At 42.6% G+C, this 27,862-nt stretch overlaps 1 protein-coding gene across 1 annotated transcript in view; it reads right to left on the bottom strand.

Moving 5' to 3' along the window:
• The window catches only part of DEPTOR (DEP domain containing MTOR interacting protein), a 112,933-nt gene that overhangs the window by 74,532 nt on the left and 10,539 nt on the right, over window positions 1-27,862 (bottom strand). The window contains exons 3-5 of the mRNA XM_065399763.1: window positions 21,776-21,829; window positions 4,098-4,276; window positions 331-454 (exon numbers count right to left, since the gene is read on the bottom strand). Of these exons, the coding sequence (XP_065255835.1) occupies window positions 331-454; window positions 4,098-4,276; window positions 21,776-21,829 (357 nt within the window). The remainder of the gene's footprint in view (window positions 1-330; window positions 455-4,097; window positions 4,277-21,775; window positions 21,830-27,862) is intronic.

Genomic DNA, 27,862 nt, shown 5'->3' on the forward strand with positions numbered 1-27,862 from the left:
ATAACTTGTTTTAATATAATCTTTCTTCTGTGGAAATAGTGGAGGCTGACTCAGTGAAGATTAGTTTTTCTTGTTAACTAAAATTAGGTCTACTATTAAGGCCACAATCTGACAGTTTTAAGTCCCAGGTTTACACTTTTAAATGCCAAATCAGCCATTATTTATTATGTGATAGTGTGCAAAGGCTCCAGTGAGAATCGGAGCCTCATCATATTGGGGACTATTCAAGCATTTACAATTCAAGACAGGAGGACTTGCAATCTAATGTGAAACAAGATGCTACAAGGAAGCTAATACAGTCAACATGCTATGGTTTTGCATGCAACATACTTTTCATATAGCCTCTGTCCTCTCATGAACACCTTCACCTCGTTATCCAGTGGCAATGTTCCATCATCTTTCCTAAAGCGGTAGAAAAGTTTGACATCCTTGAATTCCTTATGCTCATCACAAACTGAAACATAAAATAAGTGACATCAGAAATGATCACACTTATGTTAGAGACCTAACACAATCAGAACAAGATACCAATCATCACTAGTGAACTTAAAAACAGAATAGGCATATGCAGAGCATAGTCCTGCCTCCTCCGCCCCAAAATTGTTTATTGTACAAATATGTCCCCACACCTAAAAGGCTGAGTGGTATCCTTTGGAATCCAAACTTTTAGATAATTATCCAAATAAAATCTCTAATCTTTTGGAGCCTGCCAGCCATTCATTTCAATGGATGCTGCAATATCAATGCATAGCGAAAGACACCTATCTGGCAAAACCTTGTGATTTTGCACCCTCAGCAAGTTCGCGGATGACACTAAACTGCGGGGAGAGGTAGATATGCTGGAGGGTAGGGATAGGGTCCAGAGTGACCTAGACAAACTGGAGGATTGGGCCAAAAGAATCTGATGAGGTTCAACAAGGACAAGAGCAGAGTCCTTCACTTAGGTCAGAAGAATCCCATGCACCACTACAGGCTGGGGACCGACTGGCTAAGCAGCAGTTCTGCAGAAAAGGACCTGGGGATTACAATGGATGAAAAGCTAGATATGAGTCAGCAGTGTGCCCTTGTTGCCAAGAAGGCTAACGGAATATTGGGCTGCATTAGTAGGAGCACTGCCAGCAGATCGAGGGAAGTGATTATTCCCCTCTATTTGGCACTGGTGAGGCCACATCTGGAGTATTGCGTCCAGTTTTGGCCCCCCACTACAGAAAGGATGTGGACAAATTGGAGAGAGTCCAGCGGAGGGCAACAAAAATGATCAGGGGCCTGGGGCACATGACTTACGAGGAGAGGCTGAGGGAACTGGACTTGTTTTGTCTGCAGAAGAGAAGAGCGAGGGGGGATTTGATAGCAGCTTTCAACTACCTAAAGGCGGGTTCCAAAGAGGATGGAGCTCGGCTGTTCTCAGTGGTGGCAGATGACAGAACAAGGAGCAATGGTCTCAAGTTGCAGTGGGAGAGGTCTAGGTTGGATATTAGGAAACACTGTTTCACTGGGAGGGTGGTGAAGCACTGGAATGGGTTACCTAGGGAAGTTGTGGAATCTCCATTTGTCGAGGTTTTTAAGGCCCAACTTGACATAGCCCTGGCTGGGACGATTTAGTTGGTGTTGGTCCTGCTTCTTACCAAAGGGTTGGACTAGATACCTCCTGAGGTCTCTTCCAACCCTAATCTTCTATGATTCTGTGATTAAATCAGGTGTTTCCTAAAAACCTGAATCAGTAATTTCAGGATTGGCTAACGATGACTGTCACTTGCATTAATCCAGGGCTGGATCTAGCTAACCTGACACTTGTTGCAAAGACACATAATAAGGTCTAAGGGTATGTCTACACCCGGCCGCTAGTTCGGCGGCTGGGAATCGTAGTTCTGGGTTCGACTTATCGCATCTTGTCTGGACGCGATAAGTCGAACCAGGAAGTGATCGCCGTCGACTGCGGTACTCCAGCTAGACGAGAGGAGTACCGCGGAGTCGACGGGGGAACCGCGGCGTCGACGGGGGAGCCTGCCTGCCGCGTGTGGACCGAGGTAAGTTCGAACTAAGGTACTTCGAACTTCAGCTACGTTATTCACGTAGCTGAAGTTGCGTACCTTAGTTCGAATTGGGGGGTAAGTGTAGACCAAGCCTAAGATTCACTGTATAATCTTCCTTCTCCACTTCTCAAATTGCTCTGCCATGCCAGCTGGGGAGTCGGAGAGGCAATGGGGAATGTATTGAGAGCTAGAAAACATTTTTAGGGGAACAGTTGATGAAAGTCTTGTTAAATTGGAGAGGGTGGACTGAAATGAGCTCTAACTAAGACAGAGATAAAGTTGGGGACATTCCAATCAAGCTGTTATCACCACAGAGCTCTCAGTCAGCATGCACAGACTCATACTCCACCCCATATGGCACTAGTGCATGAGCATTAAACATTACATTACCGTTTTAACTTACTACTGGTGGCATAAGAGGCCCGTATGGAACCTGGCTTACTAGGCTATCTGAACTTGTCCTACATCAGAGCATGCTTGAAACAGTTGCATTAACTTTGAAGCCAATGAATGAAAATCCTTGAAAATAGCAATTTTGTACTTAATTTTTTTAACATCTTTTTTTGTCAAGGACTCCTGCCATTGCTCGTTGACTCACCTAGCTGGAAGGAGCGGGCTGGGATTATGTTCTGAGGTGGAAAACATTTTAAAGTTTTATTAAAGATTTAAACAAACTTTCACATATAAAGTTTCCATTGCTCAATTAAATTAAGTTACTCTGACTTCCATGTAAACTATTCATTGACATTTCTTCAATAGAGGATAAAGCAATTGGCATTTGGAGCCCCTATAATTACTTTGTATCTGTTCTTTAATTATCTACCTCAATTCCTAGGTTCCATAAAGACCCAGAATTTTAATTTCTGAATCAAGCAGAATGTGTAGTAGTGGCACACATTTCATCTGCATACTTATCCCTTTAATTAAGGTATTGTTTATGCATTGCTGACAGTTGCAGCAGTGCTTGCACACTTACAGGTGTCTCTGGAGAAAGTCAACTTGTCAATTACAAAAGTTCCTCTATTCCCTGTTATAAAGAGATGGGAAAATTGCAATTTCATATATTGACTTTTTAACTGGACAACACTGTGCACTTGAAACAAAGGGCTTGATTCGCCACTGACTTGTACATTGTAGTCATTTTGCATCTATACTTTACACAGGTGTAAAATGAGTATATAAACATTACTATTGTGATTTGATAGTGGTTTGTGTCCACATTTCACAAATAATGCATGTAACTTCCAATACATCATTATTCTAGAAATGAAGCCACAGGGTCTCCATGATACAGAACAAGAGAAAAGGTACAGAACAGCTTCAGTTTATAAAGAAAGGATGTTGCATTTAACATGTCTCACTACAGTCACTTTATTCACTAAAGGAGAAATCCTCCCCTCCAGCAGCCCCAAGTCCAGGTAGTTAGATGTTAGCATACAGAGGAGTTCTTACAGACAACAGAATCCCTGTTTGCTGCAGGAAAGTAGAGGTGCAGCCGCTCTTTAGCCACTAAGGCAACAGTGTTGTCTGAAGCAACTACATCCCACTTTACAGAGGGAGATGGACAATGGACCTGAGTAGTCATGGCTCTGCAGGCTCCACCCTTACATCTCTATTAGTGACCCCTGTACACTGGCATATATGGGAGTCCCCACGGAGCAGAGATATGCAGGGCACAGGGTGTAAGGACCCCCTTTTCCATGGGAATGCCCGAACCCTGCCTTACTCACATAGAGCAGAATAATCAGGGGCCTTCTTCAACTGCAGAAGCAGGGTCAAGAGCTACCAGGGCCGGCTCCAGGCACCAGCAGAGCAAGCACGTGCCTGGGGCGGCACATGCTAAGGGGCGGCATTCCATCCATGCTTGGGGCGGCAGAGTCTGAGCAGCTTTTTTTTTTTTTTGCACTTTGACAGTTCGGGCGGCAGCAGTCCGAGTGGTTGTTTTTTTTTTTTTCTGCTTGGGGCGGCAAAAATGGTAGAGCTGGCCCTGGGAGTTACCCTTAATTGCATCACAGTTATCAAGAAAAAAATGAAAATAATTGTGGCTGCTGCTGTTTCACTCACCATGATGGATAATGCTGCGATCCAATAATTTCTGCACAAGTTTAATTGCTGTCTCTCTGTCTGAGGCCTCTTTGCGATCAATCAGCCAGTCAATCAATTCTTTGGCAACAAAACAGTTTGGATATGTCTTGAGATGATGCCTTCGATCTTTAATTACCTTTTCTTCATGCAGTCTGAGCCTGTGGGGCAAATCACATTATTAATAACCTTTGCAGAGAATCTATATAACCAGAGGAGGAAAGGACTCCTTCATATGTAACATGTTAGGGTCTGACTGCCACACAATTCACATACACCCCAATAAATGTTATGCCTAATTATAAAAAGTTATAGTGGCAAGTCTGTTGAAAGGCAGAGAATACAAACACAAATTGGCAACTGACCATTTTCATTTTCAGCTGGGGAAAGAAAGAAAAGCAGAAAAGAAACAATATCAAAGATCATTTTAAACCCAGCATATGGAGAATTTTCAGTTCCAGTGGAAAACAAACAGGAGGAGAAGCAGATGTAATTCTCAGTATAATCTGCTAAACACATGAACGCATGCCCTAGTGTGTCAATAAAATTAAATGTTAACACTTTGGCGTGAGCTGAGACTAATTCTCGCACATTACCTTTAATATGCTTGACATTACTGTATTATTTTGGGAAAGCTCACTGCCAAAGATTCGTTAACCCCACTCGGTGGACTCAGCTGCAGTTTCTTTGTGGTGCCATTCTTTTAACTTCCACTGGTTATGGAACTACATTTTCTCAAAGCTACATACTAGGTACGGGGCTTGCCATTTAGAAGTCAGCATCTAGACAGTTTCCACACAACACTGTCTAACACACAGCAGCTACTTTCTTTTCTATGGGAAACTGATCTCAGCAACTGGCAATGGAGGAGCTTCAATATCAGAGCTGTGACAGCTGCAAAATCCCACCCACCATTTTGAAAGCAAACCCAGCAATTGCTTCTTACACATTTAGTACGGGTGGCAAAAAGCCCATGTGGGAGTATCTGGACTGACCTCAGAAAGTAAAGGTTTTTAAGATCAGTAGCTTTATGATTAGTCATTTTCCCAAATTAACGTAACTGATAACTTATTTTATATTTATCTGTTTATCTATTTTATTTATTATAGAACAACAGGCAGAGATTTTGTAGAAGTTAACTGCATTCTTATTTATTACGTTTCACTTTTAATGAATAATTTTACTAACTACTGAATTTTTTATAGTGCCATTTATCCATAACAACTATGAAGAAAGCACAGGAACCACTCTATAGAGCACATCACGGCGGGGGGGGGGGGGGGGGAGAGAGGGAGAGGGGAAATCTTGAGCTCCTATTGCAAAGACTTACACACATATGTAACTTTATGTGCTATGAGTGAAATTCTGGTTCCACTGAAATCAATGGAAGTGTTGCCATTTACTTTGATGGCGCCAAAATTTCACCCTAGGAATAGTCCCATTGACTTCAGTGGGGCTCTGGGCAGGCACAGAGGGGCTGTCCTCAGGAAACAAGTAGCCTAAAAAGGTAGAACAGTTTAAAGTACTGCCGCATGTACAAATCAATGCTATATGAACAACAGTTATTCCTGACTAACTAATCTAGTCTAAAATATTTATATGGTCCCCAGTATAGCAGGACATCACAACCTTTAACGTATTTATCCTCAACATGCCCCTGGGAGCTAGGGCAGTGCTATTATCCCTATTTACAGATGGAAACGGAGGCACAGAGAGACTAGGTGACTTGTCTAAGGTCACACAGGAAGTCTGTGGCCAAGTAGGGAATTGAACCTGGGTCGCCAGAGTAGGGCCCTAACCACTAGTACATCCTTCCTCTCAGTGTGATATTAGTATGCCCTAGCATCACACTATTTCCTTTTGAAACCCACAAAAGGCAAGTAAGTCAGCTGAGGATGTTATTGATGCCATTACTGGGTCACAGACAAGACTTAAATAAGGCTTTTATCTAAAACCATCCACAAATGGTAATGTAGCAACTTTTTTGATTTGCAGTATTTATCCTCAAACTAGATTGCTCCCCCTCCCCCAAGTACATAGTATGGATTAAAAGGCAACTTTACAAACATCATCAAAATGAATACTTTTAAGTTAAAAACAACATACAAATCAAAGTAGTGTATTTATAACAAAACCCACTGACAGTAAATACAGTAAGCTACAATATGTCTTTGCTTACAGCTATGATACTTTCCAGCTGCACAGTAACAACTGTCATCTTGCTTTGAAGAAAAAGCCTGCACTTTTTATTTAAAGACCCTGGAATTATCAGTGTTCTTTGTCCATTTTGTAAGCTACATAGTCATCTGAAAGTACAATACTGAAACAGCATCAATATATCTATATGTACAGAGTGGGTTTGATCATCCTTTCACTTCTATTGATATAAAAGTAAATGAATGGAGTTACGCCGGCATAAAAGGAGAATCAGGCTCTGACAATTCTTTGCACCTACATAAGGTTTGATATGAGTTAAAAGGGCACTAGTATCAAGGTTGGTACAGTGTTCCCCAAACAAGAGTCAGCATTTACCCACAAGTATCAAATGGGAATGGGAAATAACTGTTATTCCAGACATCACATTATGTGACAAGCGTCTCAAACCTCTCTTTCCCAAGGCGGGGGTGGGGAAATTATTTGTACTACTTCTGGGCCTAACTGGCTTGGGGTGTGACACCAGAAAGGGAACCCAACCCGCCTGCATAGCAATGTATAGCACTACCATTAAGCCACAGAGTAGCTAGTCCACTACTCTGAACCTGCTATATGCTCCTAACTGAATAGAACAAAATAAAGACATCTAAAAAAAAGACCTAGTGTTAATCATGATGTATAAGCCCCATATACATTTACTGCATCTATTTTTAATTACACAGAGCAGATGTTTGGACTCTGGCGTTCTGAAAGTGTTTCAGTGTTCAGCCCTGTGGATCAAGAACACAAGCATGGTTTCTCTAGCTAAGTAGCTATAAAAAGAATTGTTCAAGACCTAATTAGTGACAGGTTTGATTCACAAAGCAAAGCTCACTCATCAAACTTAATGAAGGTGGGGGAATCTTGATTCCAGAGGCCTTTGAAGAGTGATCTAAGAGTCGCCTACGGTCTAGCCACTGATACTTTGCAACTCGACTATAACTACCACAAGAAACCAGCCTTCCTCATAGTATTAGAGTATCACACAAATGTAATTCCTCACATTACTCAAGATGGCATCAAGGACATTTTGTACTGGGGGCCACATTCTGCCCTATTTGAAGAAAAAAGTGAGAGCATTTCCGCAGATCTCTGAAACTAACAGGACAGTAAAAAGCATATACTATATTCAGCCCTTTGAAATTCACATCTGTATGCATTTATCATATTCAAGCTTCCAGCAAATATACACTGTATTTAACATTTACATATTTGCACGTATAGGTCTTTGCTTGCACATTTGTCTGTCTTATGCTAATCCAGAACAATCTGTCATTTCCTTACCAGGCAAAACATGGACTGGCATAATTAGCATTACTTAAAGGAAAAATTGAACTTTTAGGTTGAGAAACCAAAAACTAGTCACTAACTCCCTGGGAAGAAACCACTCCTAGTAGCATTTGTCCATTAAGTTTTCTATTAGGGAAATTGTCCATTCTGAGGTTGTCACAGTTCAGGGCAACTGCACCTGTATTCCCCCCCCCCCCCCCCCGCCCCCCATGATCCCCCAAGGGCACCTACTCTAGGCTCCCGACTCTTCAGCTGTCAGCTCTCTTGGGCAGAAAACTGCGTCTCTCTCCCTCCTGACCAGGGTTTTTCCAGATGCACAGCTCCTATACAGTGATATCCCCAGCAAGCCAGACTGCTTAAAAGGCCAGCACCTGCAATTTGCCTTCTCTCCAGAGACTACGAATTACAATTCATCACAGAGCTCTTTCTAAAGAAGCACATTTATCCTTAAGGTGAAAGGATTACAGAGAAAGCATATTAAAAACAATAAAAGAACCTACATGCATGCTAAAAAGCCTACCAGAGGTCATTCATCAATCTTATGAGGCTCCTTCCAACCCTTCCACAAGGATTGGAGCGCTCCCCCACCCCCTTGAACAGAAAGTCCTGTCTGTACGATGTATCAGAAAGAAGGCTCTGAGTCAGTTTAAACCCAGGCTATTTATCCAAAAGTCATAGAAACATAGAAGATTAGAGTTGGAAGAGACCTCAGGAGGACATCTAGTCCAATCCCCTGCTCAAAGCAGGACCAACACCAACTAAATCATCCCAACCAAGGCTTTATCAAGCCAGGCCTTAAAAACCTCTAAGGATGGAGATTCCACCACCTCCCTAGCTAACCCATTCCAGTGCTTCACAACTCTCCTAGTGAAATAGTTTTTCCTAGTATCCAACCTAGACCTCCCCCACTGCAACTTGAGATGATAGCTTCTTGTTCTGTCATCTGCCACCACTGAGAACAGCCGAGCTCCATCCTCTTTGGAAGCCCCCTTCAGATAGTTGAAGGCTGCTATCAAATCCCACCTCACTCTTCTCTTCTGCAGACAAAACAAGCCCAGTTCCCTCAGCCTCTCCTCATAAGTCATGTGCCCTAGCCCCCTAATCACTTCAGTTGCTCTCCGCTGGACTCTCTCCAATTTGTCCACATCCTTTCTGTAGTGGGGGCCCAAAACTGGACACAATACTCCAGATGTGGCCTCACCAGTGCCGAATAGAGGGGAATAATCACTTCCCTTGATCTGCTGGCAATGCTCCTACTAATGCAGCCCAATATGCCGTTAGCCTTCTTGGCAACAAGGGCACACTGTTGACTCATATCCAGCTTCTCATCCACTGTAATCCCCAGGTCCTTTTTTGCAGAACTACCGCTTAGCCAGTCGGTCCCCAGCCTGTAGCAGTGCATGGGATTCTTCCATCCTAAATGCAGGACTCTCCACTTGTCCTTGTTGAACCTCATCAGATTCTTTTGGCCCAATCCTCCAGTTTGTCTAGGTCACTCTGGACCCTATCCCTACTGTCCATTGTATCTACCTCTCCCCCCAGCTCTGTGTGGAAAGTCCTTCCTTTGTCTGCCCGTCTCTGGAGAATCTAGTTTGAACTAGCATATGTGAGCATCCCCAGGAAGCAGTACCTTTTTGGGGGAGGGAGGAGCACACAACTTTGCTGATTTGCCTTAATCCCCACCCACTGTTTTTAGTTCCTGGAGGAGCTGTGGTAGCCTTCCCCCATAGAGTCGAACACAGTCATACATAAAACATTCATTTAAAACAGTGGACCCCAAAGATATTGAATAGGGTTGCAATGGCTGTCACATCTCCCCCCTAGAGAGGCTACATTTAATCCCAGACCACAATAATACATAAACAATACAATAAGGTCTTTCAAGGATATTGCAGGAAAATTGCCATATATGTCGCACAGGTTTCTTTCACCTTTCTTTGAAATAACTGGTAAGGAGGCTGATTGGTCCTCCAGCACTTCCCATGTTGTCAGTGTAGCACTTCCTACATAGTCACTACACTTATCCCAGCAAAGCTCTGGCATTGTACAATTTGGTTCTGATATGCTTATTTCAGACAAAAGCATATGAGGAAGTTTTGTATCATTCTGACCCCACTTCATTTTCACCAGATCAGGCCTCTTTTGCAGACATGCCATCACATAGCGTAAGACCTGTGTGTGGCAGTAGAACTGCAAACTTTTTAAACAGCAAAAACCCCAGTGAATAAACAGTTTACTGCTCAGTCTCTTAATAATTATTTATTATTTCCTAGTGTTCACCAATGTGCTAGCTAGGAGCTTCACAGAAACTGCACAGAAAACAGGTTCCTGCCCCAAAAGAGCTTAAAATCTACTGACCCAGACCTGCAAACACTTACTGCTTTGCGTAGTGCTTACTACAGTGAATAGTCCCATTGGTTTCTATGTGACTACTCATGTTAGCAAGTGTTTGCAGGATGAGATTCAAAAGATGGACTTGACAGAAAAGTGAGGACACAAGGAGGGGAAGGGATTATTCATCATTTAACTCTTTATATGCTTTTGTAAACTTAAAATTGGCACCATATAACACCACAATGTCTTCCTTAGAAATTAACAGATAAATACTGGGTGGATCAGGTTTGCTCTGGGATTGCACCAGCTTCTCCTGTCATAAAACCCACTGCAGGTTTCAGAGTGCTAGAACGTCTGCCAAGCAAAGAGGCTGCACTGGAGTAAAGCAGGGTCAAAACCTCTTTTCTGCCAGGCTTGGCTGGGTTTTGGGAACAAAGCTGCCCAAATAGTGGGAAGTGCTAGACAAGAAGAGAAGAGGGTGTAGCAAGGGCAGCCAGAGACACTGGTTCAGCACCCTCCCTCAATGACTCCTAAACAGCAGTGCAAGTAGGGCGGTACGGTACGCCTTACCAGCAAGGTATTTATAGCTGGTATGGCGTACCAGAAAGACATAGGAGGAGCAGAACGTGGGGCTGAGTGGCCTCAGGCCGGCAGCTCCTCTGGCGCATCTGTACCGACCCCAGACCTTCCACATAGGGTCTCCTCCGTCTCTACAGCAGCCCCGCCAGAGGACAGGGCTGGGGGCGGTACAGCCACGCTGGAGGAGCTGCAGACGTTCTGCTCCTTTCCCTGCTGCGTTTCCTGGGAGAGCCCTGAACCACAGAGCTCTCCCGGGAACTGCAACTGGGAAAGGAGCAGAACATGGAGCCACTGGGCGGCCCCACGCTGGCAGCTCCTCCGGCACCGCTGTACCACCCCCAGCCTTGTCCCCCACCCCCAGCCCTGTTCTCTGGCAGGGCTGCTGTACAGGTGAAGGAGACCCTGCATAAAAGGGCTGGGGCGGTAGAGCCACGCCGGAGGAGCTGCTGGCCTGAGGCCGCCCAGCAGCCCCACATTCTGCTCCTTTCACCGCTGCAGTTCTGAAGTCTCCAGTGCAGCAGGAGGAGGACAGAGCCCCTCTTCCCCCGCCCCTCCCCCGGTAAGGGGGCTGGATCATGGGCAGGGGACGGGAGAGCATAGGGGCCCCAGGCTGGGGGTGGGGAAGGGAGGAGTCACGTGGAGGGTCATGTGAGGAGGTCATGTGCCTCCCATTAGCTGCTGCCCCCCTCATACTGATAAGAAATGGATTCCACTTGCACTACTGCTCCTAAAGAGCCCCAATGAAAGACAAAACTGCCCCTCTCCAGATAGAAGCAATACCTAAATATTATAGTTTTAGTCTACATTTAAACCCTTACTCTCCCTCTCTCTTCCCAGCCAAAAAAAATGTCGGTCAGTGAAAATATAAACATTGCACATAGAGGCCTAGGTGAAGGTATTCTGGAAATGCAATGCTTATCGCCTAGGACAAGCATTTCCACACAGGCCTGCCAATTCTCAGCAACTAACCACTGACACTTTCCAGCTACGTGTTCCTCTTTCTATTTATGCCTCAGCTATGAGACTATGTAGTTCTGATACCCGATATTCATAGCAGCTAGAACAGTCTTGAAACCAGTGGGTTACACTAGAAACTGGACGAAGATATTTTATAGGGACAGTCCTGATTTTGGAGTCTTTTTCTTATATAGGCTACTATTATCCCCCACCCCCATCCCGATTTTTCACATTTGCTGTCTGGTCACTCTACACTGGTGTGGTCTGTTTTGGGGCGGGGGGTGGCCTTTTGGGGGAGGGGTGGAAATTAGTAAATTCTTTAAGTTTAGAAGATAACTAAGCCTTGATCCTCCAACTGACTGTGCACAATCACACCCACATGGTGCCCTACTGACTCCAACAGACTCAGTGCAGGCTCAGCGCCAAATCAATACGCAGTTCAGAGCCTAGACTTGGAATCACACAGTTTTCTCCTCGAGATGGACTCAGACTAGAGCCACAAATTCAGTCCAGAAATTCAGACTCACAGATTCGAATCTGAGCACCACCACAAAGTAAGGAGATTTTGACCTGGGGTTTTCATTTGAGCCATTATGAAGCTAGCTAGAGGCCACTTACAAAATCTGGATCCTGAGCCAGGTTTGGATTTTGAAGATTTCCAAGGTAACAGAGCTGATTAATTTGGGCCCAATCTTTGCTTTTTACTTATGACAGTCGAGCATAATGTTAACCCGCAAGGCTGACCTATTAAACAACTAAAGTAACTAAGTCTTCATATAACTTTTATACCTGCTATGTAGATGCCCTGGGCCTGGGTAGGCACTGCATAGGGCTTGGTGCTGTAAGGGGAATGAGTGCGCGTGGCTTCCACTAGAGTCAATGGGCCTGTTTCTCCACTGCCTTTCACTGTGCACAGTCATTTGTACCTGTGCAAAGTGAGTGTAAGATGCCATCAAATCAGAATTATAGTGTTGATCCCTCTTTTCCACAAGTGTAAATGACCAACCACACAAGGGACAAGGCAGTAGAGAATCAGACCCAGTCGAATTAACATCGCTGAGCAGCTGGTAGGAGGTGCTCAACATTTGCATGATCAGACAGGGTTACATTTCTAATTATTTTCTCTTGCTTGCGATGCTTGCATGTCAGTGAAGCTAATGATCTCCCTGCCTACCACTATGCCAGTACATTTTCATCATTTTCTTAAAGAAAATTTATGCTGAAAACTCAACCATCTCCAACTTGGTATTGGGCACCGTAGCCTAGTCTCGTTGGGGCACAAGAAGTTATAAGCCTGGCTTTTACACAGTGGGCCAAATAGGAACCACAAAATGCAGGCAATTTTTTTTAACCTACCCCTTGTCAGAAGGAAAATGGAAGCTCACCTGCCTAACTCCTCTTTTTTTTTTTTTTTTTTGGTGTTAGTGAAAGTTATCAGGTGATGGCAGAAATCACCTGAAGTTCCCTTCCTTTATCCACAAACCAGGTTCGTCAGATGGTAGTACCTAGTCAGTTGAAGCCTCACTGAACCTTGCTTGTGGATGGATAAAGGAAGAGACCTACACATGGTTCCTATGGTCCCCTGATAACTTTCACTAGCACCACACTAAAAAAAAAAGGGGGAATTTTTATATATATGAGAGTTGAGCTAGGTGCAATAATGCATCTGGATCAAGGCCAGGATCACACTGCCACATGGATCCCTGGACAGGATTGATAAATTGTTTCGTTGAGGCCAAGGCTGTCTTTGTTTATGTTTCATGAAACACTGAGCAGCTCATTCTTGGTGCTTAATAAATAGTATTTATGGAAATTAAGCTCTGGCTTGCAGTTGCAAGCAGAGATATTTTAGAAGTCAGACCAATCAGGAAGCAGGGAAGTCTGGTGTATTTTGTCAGACAACAGCCAGCTCTTCAGAGCATTTTTACAGCTATTCTTTGTCAGGTGTGCAAAGAGAAAAAAATATTCTTTGTCACTCAGGCTACGTCCTCACTACGGAGGGGGGGGGGGGAGAGTGATTTAAGATACGCAAATTCAGCAGCACGAATAGCGTAGCTGAATTCGACGTATCGGAGGTAACTTACCCCGCTGTGAGGACGGCGGCAAATCGACCTCCGTGGCTCCCCCGACGACGGCGCTTACTCCTACCTCCGCTGGTGGAGTACAAGTGTCGATTCGGGGATCGATTGTCATGTCCTGACAAGACGCGATAATTCGATCCCCGAGAGATCCATTTCTACCCGCCGATTCAGGCGGGTAGTGTAGACGTAGCCTCAGTAACTCTTAGCCTCAAAGAGCTGAAGTCATTGGCTGGTTACAAATTAAGAATTCTGTTAAGAATTACTGTTGAAAAAAGAACAGATAAGCCACAGAAAGTGTGTCTTTCTAGTCCAGCGTATGAAAAGAAGCAGAGATTCAGATGAAGAATACAAGGGCCTGATTCCCCACTCCATTACACCAATTTTATTCTGGTATAACTTCACTGATTTTATTAAACTGATATAACAGAGTAGATAATCAAATTCAGTTCAGCCAGCTCAGGGCAGTCTCTGCCCTGGTGTAACACCAACAAATTCAACTAAGTTACACTTGGAATGAATTTGGCCCCTTATTAACAAAAACATGGACAAGATATTTAGGCCCTGATCCAGCAAAGCATTTAAGCACACGCTGAACTTCAAGCACAGAAGTAGGTCAGTTGAAGTCAATGGGACTACCTTGTCTTTTTCACCAACAAAAGTTGGTCCAATAAAAGGAAAAGTCTTGTAATTTTAAAATGCACACCTAAAAAAAATAGGGCGCAATCTTATTCACAGACTTTTCTATGACGTTCTTCACCACAGTATCCGGGCACCAGACACACACAGATGGATTTAGTGTAACACCACTGCTGTGATATAGGGAAACTGAGGCACAGATGGATTTAGGGGCTAGACCTCTCCCCCGGACTTAGGAAGCCCATGAAAAGGCAAGGTACAATTGAATTCCCTGCACTTAAGAGAGTGGTTTTGTCTCCGGTGTCTTCCCCTGCTTTCACATCTCCCCCGTCAACATGGCTTTTCCTGTTGCCTCACATACAAATGCATCTCCCATTGTGTTCTGGCTTTCCCAATACTTGATTTACATCAGAGAGATAGGTGGGGGAGGTAATATCTTTTATTGGACCAATTTCTGTTGGTGAAAGAGACATGCTTTCGAGCTTACACAGAGCTCTTCTTTGGAAACTGGAAACATACTCAGTGCTACAGAGAAATACAAGAGGTGGAACAGATTGTTTAGCATAAGTAGTTAACACATATTTCAAGTGGACCTTGAATGGTCCCTTGAAATATGTAACTACTTATGCTAAACATTCTGTTCCACCTCTTGTATTTCTCTGTAGCACTCTGTATAAGCTCAAAAGCTTGTTTCTCTCACCAACAGAAGTTGGTCCAATAAAAGATATTACCTCACCCACCTTGTCTCTCTAATATCTTGGGACTGACACGGCTGCAACACCACTGCATATATCAGAGACGTAGGCATACTGGCAAATCAACATTCCTTTGTCTTGAACAAACTTGTTAATCAACTGTGCCTGGTTACATGGTTTAAACATTTTTAGTATATAAAAATAACAATTTAACTGTCAACCATACATACAACGTGCAAAGCTTATAATAACCAGTTTAATATAAGCTTTCATTTGATACCTCACAGAACATTATTCATAGTTAAATACTATGACAGCAATGTGATAGGTGTAGTGAGTTTGTCAGGCCTGAAAGCAGTTCACTACTCTGTGTCAGCAGCTAATGGGCCTCTATGTCACAGGGTCCATTCCCACATCAGCCAGTTGGGAAGAGGGTGAGTGTGTATATGCTACATTCCTGAAGGGTGCGTAGCAGGCTGTGTACTCCCTCAGGCAGCGGGAGAAGGGAGTGGATGGAAGGTGTCTCCTCCCACTGCCTCTCTGTGGAGAGGTGCAGCTCCACACTACCCCTAAAGCAGGGCTGTGTTGAACAGGCACAATCTAGCCCTAAGTGATTTGCCCAAAGTTCCGTAGGAAAACTGGTGTAGAACTGGGATTAGAATCCCTATCAGGTCTTAATTTCAAGACCATCCTTCCTCTTTAAATACACTTCTGTCTGAGCAAGAGGTAAACAATAAAAAGACCACTGCTAGTACTTGCTCCTGGGCAGAAAATGAATGATGGAAGAAGTAGCCAGATCTTCAAAAGCATGTTATCTAATTTGGTGAAGTTTCAAGGACTGTAACAACAGTCAAAAGATATTCATATTACAACAGTAGTTAAGACTAGATTATTTTATGTCAGATTTACCTCTATACCCAGGCAGAACTCTATTTCATTTTTCATGACCTTCTCATAAACAAACTATGGAAATGCAACTTAGATGGAGCTACTATAAGGTGGGTGCATAACCGGTTGGAAAACCATTCCCAGAGAGTAGTTATCAGTGGTTCACAGTCATGCTGGAAGGGCATAACGAGTGGGGTCCCGCAGGGATCAGTTCTGGGTCTGGTTCAGTTCAATATCTTCATCAATGATTTAGATAATGGCATAGAGAGTACACCTATAAAGTTTGCGGGCGGTACCAAACTGGGAGGGTTTGCAAGTGCTTTGGAGGATAGGATTATAATTCAAAATGATCTGGACAAACTGGAAAAATGGTCTGAAGTAAATAGGATGAAATTCAATATGGACAAATGCAAAGTACTCCACTTAGTAAGGAACAATCAGTTGCACACATACAAAATGGGAAATGACTGTCTAGGAAGGAGTACTGTGGAAAGGGATCTGGGGGTCATTGTGGACCATAAGCTAAATATGAGTCAACAGTGTGACACTGTTGCAAAAAAAAGTGAACATCATTCTGGGATGTATTAGCAGGAGTGTTGTATGCAAGACACAAGAAGTAATTCTTCCGCTCTACTCCACGCTGATTAGGCCTCAACTGGAGTATTGTGTCCAATTCTGGTCGCCACATTTCAGGAAAAATGTGGACAAATTGGAGAAAGTCCAGAGAAGAGCAACAAAAATTATTAAAGGTCTAGAAAACGTGACCTATGAAGGAAGATTGAAAATATTGGTTTGTTTAGTCTGGAAAAGAGAAGACAGAGGGGACATGATAACAGTTTTCAAGTAAATAAAAAGTTGTTACAAGGAGGAGGGAGAAAAATTGTTCTTCTTATCCTCTGAGGATAGGACAAGAAGCAATAGGCTTAAATTGCAGCAAGGGAGGCTTAGGTTGGACATTAGGAAAAACTTCCTAACTGTCAGGGTGTTAGGGTTAATAAACTGGAATAAATTGCCTAGGGAGGTTGTGGAATCTCCATCATTGGAGATTTTTAAGAGCAGGTTAGACAAACACCTGTCAGGGATGGTCTAGATAATACTTAGTCCTGCCATGAGTGCAGGGGACTGGACTAGATGACCTCTCAATGTCCTTTCCAGTCCTATGATTCTATGTTAGTAAACTAGTTTATTATACAATGAGTATTTTTGTTTAGCAGAAACATTTAATCATCACCTGACAGACAGGAGTACTAGTAATAAAAATAATTATTTGATGTACTACAGATAGCAATTAGGACTTTATAGGTTTTATATGAGAAACTATAATTTGAGGTTTTCTACTCTCATAACAGTACAAATGATTCTTTTAAAAAAGCATTAGTAAAATGGTAGAGATATCTTAAAATGATGGTATGTACAATATTCTTACAGCAGGTAGCATGTTGCAACAAAGCCATCTATTGACGGTGCATCGTATTTTTGTTTGCAACTGACATTCTAGATGAAATAATTATATTTTCCATGTTTAATTTGGCTGCAGTTGTTAGATTTTATATTAATTTCAGAGGATACTGTTAAAGATGTAAAGCAAAGAAATACCTACCAGGACAACTATTCTATATTAAAATACTTGTATGGGACAGATAATGCTGAGTGCCTCTTGCAAGATGCGAAGCAATCTCACCTCTCAGAGACTTTTACACCTTGCATGGTTGGATCTTATGTGTCTAAACTTTAAAAAGAATGTTGCAAAACTGAAGGCCTCTCAAAGAAGAGCCAGAAGAATGATCTAAGGTCTGGAATACATTCCTGGCTGTCATAGACCTAAAGACCTCCATCTAGTTAGTTTAGCAAAGTGGTGACTTGATCACAGTCTTCAAGTACTTCCACAGAGAAAAGATCTCTTATTTTAGGGAGCTCTTGAAGCTATCAGGAAAAAGCATAGCAAGATCCAATGGCTGAAAGTTAAACTTAGGGGAAACAAGTCAAACTGGAAATATGATGCAACTTTTTAAGCAGTGAGGGTAATCAGCCATTGGAACTGATTACCAAGGAAAGTGGCTCACGCATCACCACGTTGAGCTAAATTGACATGTGGAGTAGAGTGCTATTTAATGGGGGTATAAGTATTGGAATCTGGCCTTTGAAAGCTTTACATCCAGACTGGATACCTTTCTATAAGCTATGCTGCATGTTCTCCTCAAGTTATTGGGCTTGATAGTGTCCTTATAGTAGGGAAGAAAAAATCGTTCCATTGCATGATTTACTGGGTGAAATTCTCTGACCTGTGGTATGCAGGGCTCAGATTAAATAATCACAATGGTCCTTCTAGCCTTAAAATCTGGGCATTTATGCATATTAATGCTATCTCTTCCCACCTTAGCTCATATGCATAGCCACTTATTTTGCATGAGGACTGAAAATTTGTTTTTAATTATTCCTGCAGCAGATTTTGACTGAAGTAAAATATAATGTACCTGAATTATTAACATAAAGGTTGGTGCTGATTGGACGTCTAACATAGTGAGTGCCAATGAAAATGAGGTAGGATCAGAGGCTAAAATAGAGAAAGAACAAGTTAAAAATTACTTAGACAAATTAGATGTCTTCAAGTCACCAGGGCCTGATGAAATACATCCTAGAATACTCAAGGAGCTGATTGAGGAGATATCTGAGCCATTAGCGATTTGGTCTGAAAAGTCATGGAAGATGGCAGAGATTCCAGAAGACTGGAAAAGGACAAATATAGTGCCAATCAGCTTAACTTATGTACCCAGAAAAATAATGGAGCAAATAACTAAGCAATCAATTTGCAAACATCTAGAAGATAATAAGGTGATACGTAACAGTCAGCATGGATTTGTCAGGAACAAATCATGTCAAACCAACCTGATAGCTTTCTTTGACAGGGTAACAAGACTTGCGGATGGGGGGAAGCGGTAGACGTGGTATATCTTGACTTTAGTAAAGCTTTTGATACGATCTTGCATGACCTTCTCATAAACAAACTAGGGAAATGCAACCCAGATGGAGCTACTATAAGGTGGGTGCATAACCGGTTGGAAAACCGTTCCCAGAGAGTAGTTATCAGTGATTCACAGTCATGCTGGAAGGGCATAACGAGTGGGGTCCCACAGGGATCAGTTCTGGGTGTGGCCCTGTTCAATATCTTCATCAATGATTTAGATAATGGCATAGAGAGAACACCTATAAAGTTTGTGGACGATACTAAGCTGGGAGGGATTGCAAGTGCTTTGGATAGGATTATAATTCAAAATGATCTGGACAAACTGGAGAAATGGTCTGAAGTAAATAGGATGAAATCCTCAATAGGACAAATGCAAAGTACTCCACTTAGGAAGGAACAATCAGTTGCACAGATACAAAATGGGAAATGACTGCCTAGAAAGGAATACTGTGGAAAGGGATCTGAGAGTCATAGTGGACCACAAGCTAAATATGAGTCAACAGTGTAACACTGTTGCAAAAAAAAGTGAACATCATTCTGGGATGTATTAGCAGGAATGGTGTAAGCAAGACACGAGAAGTAATTCTTCTGCTCTACTCCATGCTGATTAGGCCTCAATTGTGTCCAGTTCTGGTCGCCACATTTCAGGAAAAATGTGGACAAATTGGAGAAAGTCCAGAGAAGAGCAACAAAAATTATTAAAGGTCTAGAAAACATGACCTATGAGGTAAGATTAAAAATATTGGGTTTGTTTAGTCTGGAAAAGAGGAGACTGAGAGGGGACATAACAGTTTTCAAGTACATAACAGGTTGTTACAAGGAGGAGGGAGAAAATATTTGGGGTCGGGAAGGAATTTTCCTCCAGGGTAGATTGGCAGAGGCCCTGGAGGTTTTTCGCCTTCCTCCGCAGCATAGGGCAGGGGTCGCAGGCTGGAGGATTCTCTGCGACTTAATTTAAAGACTTCAAGGGAAAGTGGGTGGGTCAGCTTTTGTGGCCTGCATCATGCGGGAGGTCAGACTAGATGACCATATTGGTCCCTTCTGACCTTAAAGTCTATGAGTCTATGTTCTTCTTAGACTTTGAGGATAGGACAAGAAGCAATGGGCTTAAATTGCAGCAAGGGAGGTTTAGGTTGGACATTAGGAAAAACTTCCTAACTGTCAGGGTGTTAGGGTTAATAAACTGGAATAAATTGCCTAGGGAGGTTGTGGAATCTCCATCATTGGAGATTTTTAAGAGCAGGTTAGACAAACACCTGTCGGGGATGATCTAGATAATACTTAGTCCTGCCATGAGTGCAGGGGACTGGACTAGATGACCTCTCGAGGTCTCTTTCAGTCCTATGATTCTATATGATTCTATTTCAACATGGGACAGCAAACTAGGTAGTCATGTTATGGTCCTTTTAAATTTCACTTAGCTATTATGTTTGCTTATGAAAGAATTGTTTTGATAAGTTACAAGTCAGAATGGTTTTCTGTGAAAGCCTTACACACCTACTGAAGAGAAGAGATCAGCCAATGTCCCTTAATGTTTCATTATAAGTGCCAAATAACAAGGAAGAAAATTAATCACTTTCTGTAGAGAAACTGAGAAATACCTTGGAGAGCTATTGATTGTACCAGACTACACTACAGTGCTTCCAAATGCATTTATGCTAAATGGCAACAATGACTTGACTCAGGAGATTCTGCAGCATCAAATCTTTTATTTTCTTTTTTGGTAGAATCACTTTTTATCTTTCCACAAATACTTCCAAATGACAAAACCAATGCTATCTGCTTTACGTGGGTGTCCTTCATCAAGCTTTGATCCTGCAAGCACATAAGCATGTGAACTTGAGAGGGACTACTCAAGTGCATGAAGTTACTCACATGCTTGGGATGCACAGAATCAGGGTCTTAACTTACACAAAACTTCATCTTTGAGAAAAAATGTGTTAATAAAAATTCCAGTTAAGACTTTGAGGTTTTCAAACCTACTTAAAGGTTTTCACTTTAAATCACACACAAAAAACCCCAAACTGGCAAGGTTTTGTGCAAGCTCAGCACTTTCCCTTCACCTGATTAGTGATATGAATGTGTACACAACTGTTGAGTAACCACTTATGAATCATGAATGCTTCCCTTTGCCAACCAGCTATAAAGGATTTTGTCTGGCTTGATTAGATCTTGTTAAATGTTCACAAGAGGACTAGCTTTAGAAAGATAAGAAGCATTTCCTCACCACTCCTTTATTAGAGCATAAGCTTTCGTGGGCTACAACCCACTTCTTCGGATGCTCTAAGGTGCCACAAGTACTCCTGTTATTTTTGCGGATACAGACTAACACGGCTGCTACTCTGAAACCTGTCACCACTCCTTGTAATTAAATGGAAATGTTCCTTTACAAAAGCGCACACAGAAAAATTTTGCCTGTTCTATTGAACAACTTGCCCTCCTTCTCCAGCAGTGTCAATGGAGATGTTGTCTAAGGCCAGATCTAAACTACAGATATATCGGTATAACTACATCACTCAGGGGTGTGAATAATCCACACCCCTGAGGAACATAGTTATACAGACCTAATCCCCAACCCCGTGTAGACGGGAGAGCTTCTCCTCCCAACATAGCTACCGCCTCTCGGGGAGGTGGATTAACTATACCAATAGGAGAAGCTCTTCTATCAGCATAGAAGTATCTTCACTTAAGCACTGTGGTGGCGATGCAGCTGTGCTGATGCAGCATTTTAAGTCTAGATCTGCCCTAAGCCTATGTCCTTGCCACTCATCATTCTGGATGAAATGGACCCTCCACACACACAGGAGAGCTAAGTGAGTAGGTGTCCTATCTTGGGGAAGTAAATGCAGAAACAGGTACACGGATTTAATGCTGTTTTATTAGCAGAACTCAAGCATCCCGCTTCTTACTCTGAGTCCCAGCACCTGAGTCCCATCCAACAGTGTCGGGGTGCTTAGATTACAACAATATGCTGGCCTTAAAGGGAACATCATGACAATGGATTTTCTGCCTGGAACTATGGAGAGGTCTGAATTTACTCACCAACATATAGGCAGGTCATGGGGCACCTCTGCAGCTGCTACTCCAGTCCCTGCACTAGGAAGGGGCAAAAAATTCACTTTACATATTCACTGCCAAAGGTTTGTGGTCGGTGAAGGCATGACCCTGCCCCCCGCTCCTACTTCTACCATGTCATAAGCAGTGATGGTCTAGAGCCTCTGAATACAAGAATGCTCAGTCTCCTTTGCACCCACTCGGCAACTGCCCACCCAGAACTGTTAGAATTCCTCTGCTTTGGGACGTTTCCAGGGGCCCTACATGCTTGAGTGAATTTCTCTCTTGGTGCTTATTTTACTTCCTCTTGAATGTGTTGTGCAATCTCCTCTTCCTGCCTCTTTGCCTAGTACTTCGATTCCCAGGAGTACAATAGTTACTGGCCTTTTACTTATAACTCAGATGTTCCAAAATGTAACAGAAACGGAATCAACAAGAAGGCTATTATTAGCATGGATGTATTTTATTCTACACAATTTAAGCTGCTTCAGTTGTTTTTTGAGTTAGAGATGAACGAAAAGAAATCCTATAAAACTGTTAATTTTTTCATTTAGTGCAACTCCATCCCCTTTAAGTCACTTATTTTCCAAACATCAAGTATGTTCAAGCAATTTGTCTTTCAAACGCCCCTTTGATCAATTTACAAAGATTTTCTATAAAACCTAAAATCAACAGAAAAATCCTATGATTTTATTCCCTGCTACAAACATGTGGCCTCCTCCTGGGCACCTCCTCCGGGCAACCCTGCAGGTGGTGCCTCACCTCAGTTTCCCTCTTGATTCCTCAAATAAACTCAGTACAGCCTTCAGATTATATAAATAGCCCTATTTGCAGGGGAATTTATTACCAAAAGTCACACTACCATAAACCAGAGCTGCTGTCCCCTACCCAGTCCAAATAGTACATTCATCCCAACAGCAAAAACACCAAGTTCGGCTCCAGCATCTCTCACCGCAACTCACCCCAGTTCCCAGTGTCTCTCAGCACACCTCACTCCAGTTCCCAGGTAGGCTCCAGCATCTCTTGCCACACCTCACTCCAGTTCCCAGGTACAGCTCCAGTGTCTCTCAACACACCTCACCCCAGTCCCAGTGTCTCTCACCACACCTGATCCCAGTTCCCAGGTACTGCTCCAGTGTCTTTCACCACACCTCAACTCAGCTCCTCGCTAGCTGAGGTGTTTCACTACACTGTTTCCTCCCCACGTATGGTTACAACTTTTGCAGAGACCTCACTGGGCTCATCCCTGCACCATTCCTCAGTCTTCAGGCCTCTCTGGCTTCAGCCCTCCAGCGCAGAGAGCCAGCAGGCATCTCCATCTGCTACTCTCAGCCTTCAGGCCTCTCTGGCCTGGGAAAGTCTGCAGGTGACCCCCTTCCTCTCTCACCATCTTGATCTAGCTTCATGGCTCAACTAGGGAATTTTCACCACTCCTTCCTCCTTAAAGCTCTCAGCCCGCCTCTGCCCTTTCTCTGAGCTCTCATGACTCTCCATTTCTTAACCGGGAGTAATAATCTCTCTCTCCCTCTCTTAAGATTCTGGACTCTGGATTCTAAACTTGACTTCCAGGCTTCTGAACTTTCATTTACAAATCCCAGGGGCAGCCTCTCACCCTCCTCACTACATCAAACTAGCTGCACCAAACAGGAGAGCTGAGTCCAATTTCATGTAAGAGGCAAGCTACCCTGTTACACCTAGAAATTCTAAAAGATACATTTAAAAAGGGGCCTTGTTTCAATTTAATCATTCTTCTTAAGTGTTTGCACCCCAACCACTGCAGCATTATGCTAAGGGATGACAGCCAGAAAGGGAAACTGGACTAGTCTAGTTGTACTTTACAAGCTATGAACAAAAAAACAACATAATAATAGGCAGAGAGTCTCATTTTTAAATTTCTCTTAATAATTTAAGGCTCCCTCCCAAATAGATTATGTGATGTGTCTTTTGAAGTGGGATAACACGTTGGGTAATTCAGCCGTCTGCTTCCCACAACAGTAATAGGAGCATGAACAGCAGCTACTTTTCATAGTATATTTTACTAAGCAATGCGTGGAATACTTGAGATTGTGGTTGAAAGTCACCTCTCTGCACGCAAAGCCAGATCTGCAAAGTTTTGAGAGCAAAGGATTTCCCATACCAACCTGCTGCAGTGCAGCCCCTCTGTGACCGCAATGTCCTTCTGTGGTGATTTTGGGCCCTTGGATCCATTGGTCTTGTAGTGCGGGCAGGAGCAGTGGTTACAGAGGAGCAGGTGGGTTGCACTGAGGTAAGTGCTCTATTTGTAATAATAAAAAGTGACACAGATAGTCAGCACTACTTCTGCCTGTATTAAGATCTACAGGCCTTCCAGCACACATCAGCCCTACCCTCAACAGCTCTCACTGTGCTGGACCTTTGAGGACTGGCACAAAGCCCCTCCCTAACATGGCCACTTTGTCTTAGATTAATAGAATCCAAGGCCACAAGGGACCACTGTGATCATCTAGTCTGACCTCCTGTACAACACAGGCCATACAACTTCCCTAGAGCATACCTCCTTCCTCCTTGACCCCTTTGTCTTCATGAAATAGCATTACAGGCCTTCAGTGACATGGTGGACCTTTCAAAAGCCCTCCGAGGACTGGGGTGAGTTGCAGTGTTGCCAATTCTCATGATTTTATCATGAATCTCACAATATCTGGGGTGAAATCCTGGCCCCATGGATGTCAATGGGAATTTTGCCACTGACTTCCATGGGACCAGAATTTCACCCTTGGTGTTTTTCTTAAAGCTCCAGCTTCTGGAATTGAGCGATTGCATAAGAATTTCAGCTTTCATTTAAAATAAATAAATAAGTTTCTAACCCTCATGGTCACAAGAGAAAAGCCTGAAAATGTGAAACAAGTGCACCCTATCTTCCTACCATAGTTGCATGGCTCCTATCACCATAATATCTGAACACCTCACAATCATTATCATTATAACACCTCTGTGAGATAGCGAAATACTATTATCCCCATTTTACAGCTGGAGAACTGAGGCACTGAAATGAAATGACTTGCCCTAGATCACACAAGAAGTCTGTAGCAGAGCAGAAAATTGTCTCCCGAGTCCGTGGCTAGTATCCTAACCATAGTACCTTCCTTCCTCTCAATCCTAAAGGCTGAGAAATCAGAAGGCAAATAAAAATAACCCAAAATTTAGTTTTAAAAATCTCATGATTTTTAATCCAAGATCATGATTTTAGGGCCTGACTCATTATTTTTAAATAATGGGTTGCGAATACTAGAGTTGCATTCTACAGGGATAGAGTAGGGTTGCCAATTCTGACTGAAGCTATTCCGGGAGATTTTTTTTCCCCAACATGACAATGTAATTTTCTTTAAAAATCCTATTAAAATCTCCTGGATTGCTTTCAATAGTGACCGGGAGATTGATGGCGATTCTGGGAAACTCCAGGCCAATCCTGGAAGGTTGGCAATCCTAGGATAGAGTCATATCTCGTACCAGGGCTCCCATTCACTGCTCAAATGTATATATGGGCAAAATTGGGCTCTTTCTTTTGTTCACTGTGAATTTTAAGTTGACATTTTCAGCACCTTGACAGCTTAGAACAGGCAACAGTGATGATGGTAGTTACCTCATATTATGGAGAAAATAAAAGATTTTTCTGGTCACAAAAATCCACTAAATAATTTAGCCTCATCTATTTTTCCTGAATGACTTTATAATACTCTTTTTATGTTACCCAAATGGTGCTAATTTTTAAAGTCGTTTAATTTCCATGTCAGTTCCTTCTTCAGGCTTCTGTACTCATAATGTTCCCACACAATGCATTCGGTGTGTGTACGATTTAATGCTACTTTTCGTTTCTTTATACCTAAGTTTCTCTTTTTGCACTGACCAGGCAGCAAATATATCAGCTCAGGTTCTCCCTTCCCACTAAAGTAAATTACTCTCAGCCAGCTGCTGAGCTCATTCAATTGAATCCTTAGAAGTCAAGAAGCAACTAACTGCTTCCTATGCCATAAAATTATATTCTACACTCAATAACAAATTTGGGTAATAATCAGTTGGATGGATAATTTATACAATTATTATGATCTTGATTGAAATTGTTCTACATACTTGCAGAATCACTGCTTTGAATAATCATTGGCATATAGCTCTTCAAAAGCAATTGACATTATTTGATATTCTAAATTTGAACAACTTTTATTGGTTTCTCTTCCCTGACTGGGTTAGCACAAAGTCTAGAATCAGGTTTCTGAGGCAAACACCATTTCAAATTCAAAATTTGCTTCCTCTGAATATTCTGTAACAGTCATTTAAATTAAATTAATTAAATTAAAATTCACTGTTTCCATGATGTGTATTATAATTATGTGTTAGGTTTTTCTGGTACAGCTGCACTGACAATGTGCAAGGCTCTGTGCAAAACCAGGAATACACAGTCCCTGCTCCAATGTGCTTGCATCCTTTAAAGACAAGAGATACTTACAAAGGGAGAAAGAAAGGAATACAATATGCAAACACTATTTTAAAGAAATCCTGTCAATACATTCACTTGGTAGACTATAAACAGGAGGGAAAAGGCAAAAGGGATGCAAACATATACAAAGCAAATGTGGTTACAAATTGAGATGACCACTAATGGAAATGTTGTGACAGTATTCACCAGCTCTAGTGGCCTTAACAAGAGGAGACAGTGAAATGTAATAAACAAACAACTGTCTTGGATCCCAAGACAAATGTGGCACTAGAGAATGGTTTACACAAACCATGTAAAAACCACATAATAACCAGAAGGGGTAAATATGTCAAAGCTGATCATGTTGAAACTGTTTATAAAGTGAAGGATTCCAGGGGCCATGTGGATTCTTCCTGCATAACATCTCTGACAGAGAAAGAGCTTTTCCTCTCCATCCACCCCGCTAAAATTCTGATCTAGACGCTCATCATTTGATGTCTCAAGGCTTTTCCTCTTCTCTACCCTTGAGAAACGCAAACTTGCCCAGCTCACAACTATTCAAAGACAAAGATAATTTTCCTGGCTAGTCATTTTGACCATGTCACCCCTCTGTTTGCATCCCTCCACTGGCTCTCTCTTTTCCCTCCCATCAAACACAAACTATTTATCTTCACTTCCAAGGCCATTCACAGCCTATCCCCAACTTTGCCTATTATCTCTCTCATAGACCACTGGAGATAGTGACTCACATAGCTGAGCCCAATGGTGCCAAAGCATCTTTGTGCTTTCTCTCATGCTGCCCCTCACATACAGGAGGAGCTCCTGGTAAACCTTTGCAAACATATCTCATTGGCCTCCTTCATAACCCTTCTTAAAACTCTCCATTGCTGTGATACCTACAAAAAACTTGATAACAGGCAACAGGTGTGCTGACATGCTGAGCAGCACTGTCTCAGAGTTTCCTTTGTTCCTTCTCCTGTTTGTCTGTATCTACCAGTTGTCTTTTGTCTTCTCTACTTGTAGTCTCTCTGGGGTGGAGACAATCTTTTTGTTTTGTGTTTGTGCAGCACCTAGCAGTGTCCGGGCTACACGCTACCACAATACAAATTAATAATAATAAATTTCAAGTAGAGACAGAAACAATTTTAAAAGTAGCTAATTTGCAGAAACACATTTTGCTGAATAATCCATGTTTCCTTCCCTCATGCCATTTCTTCTCCCTGACTTTCTACCTCCTCATTCCCAGCATTGCTGCGTTAGACACAAGAAAGAGTTTTAATGCCTAAAGTTTCGCTATCAGTAACAGACACTGGATAGGTTTCAGAGTAGCAGCCGTGTTAGTCTGTATCCGCAAAAAGAACAGGAGTACTTGTGGCACCTTAGAGACTAACAAATTTATTAGAGCATAAGCTTTCGTGGGCTATGCATCCGAAGAAGTGGGTTGTAGCCCACGAAAGCTTATGCTCTAATAAATTTGTTAGTCTCTAAGGTGCCACAAGTACTCCTGTTCTTTTTGCAGACACTGGATACCACACTGTGAGTGATTCTAGCACCTCATGCTGTCCTGAGGATGGCTAAAATTGCTTACATTTGTGCATTTGTAAGAAGTGCCAAAATTTACAGTT

The sequence above is a fragment of the Emys orbicularis genome, chromosome 2, assembly GCF_028017835.1.
Source record: "Emys orbicularis isolate rEmyOrb1 chromosome 2, rEmyOrb1.hap1, whole genome shotgun sequence".
In the NCBI taxonomy this organism is placed as follows: domain Eukaryota; kingdom Metazoa; phylum Chordata; order Testudines; family Emydidae; genus Emys; species Emys orbicularis.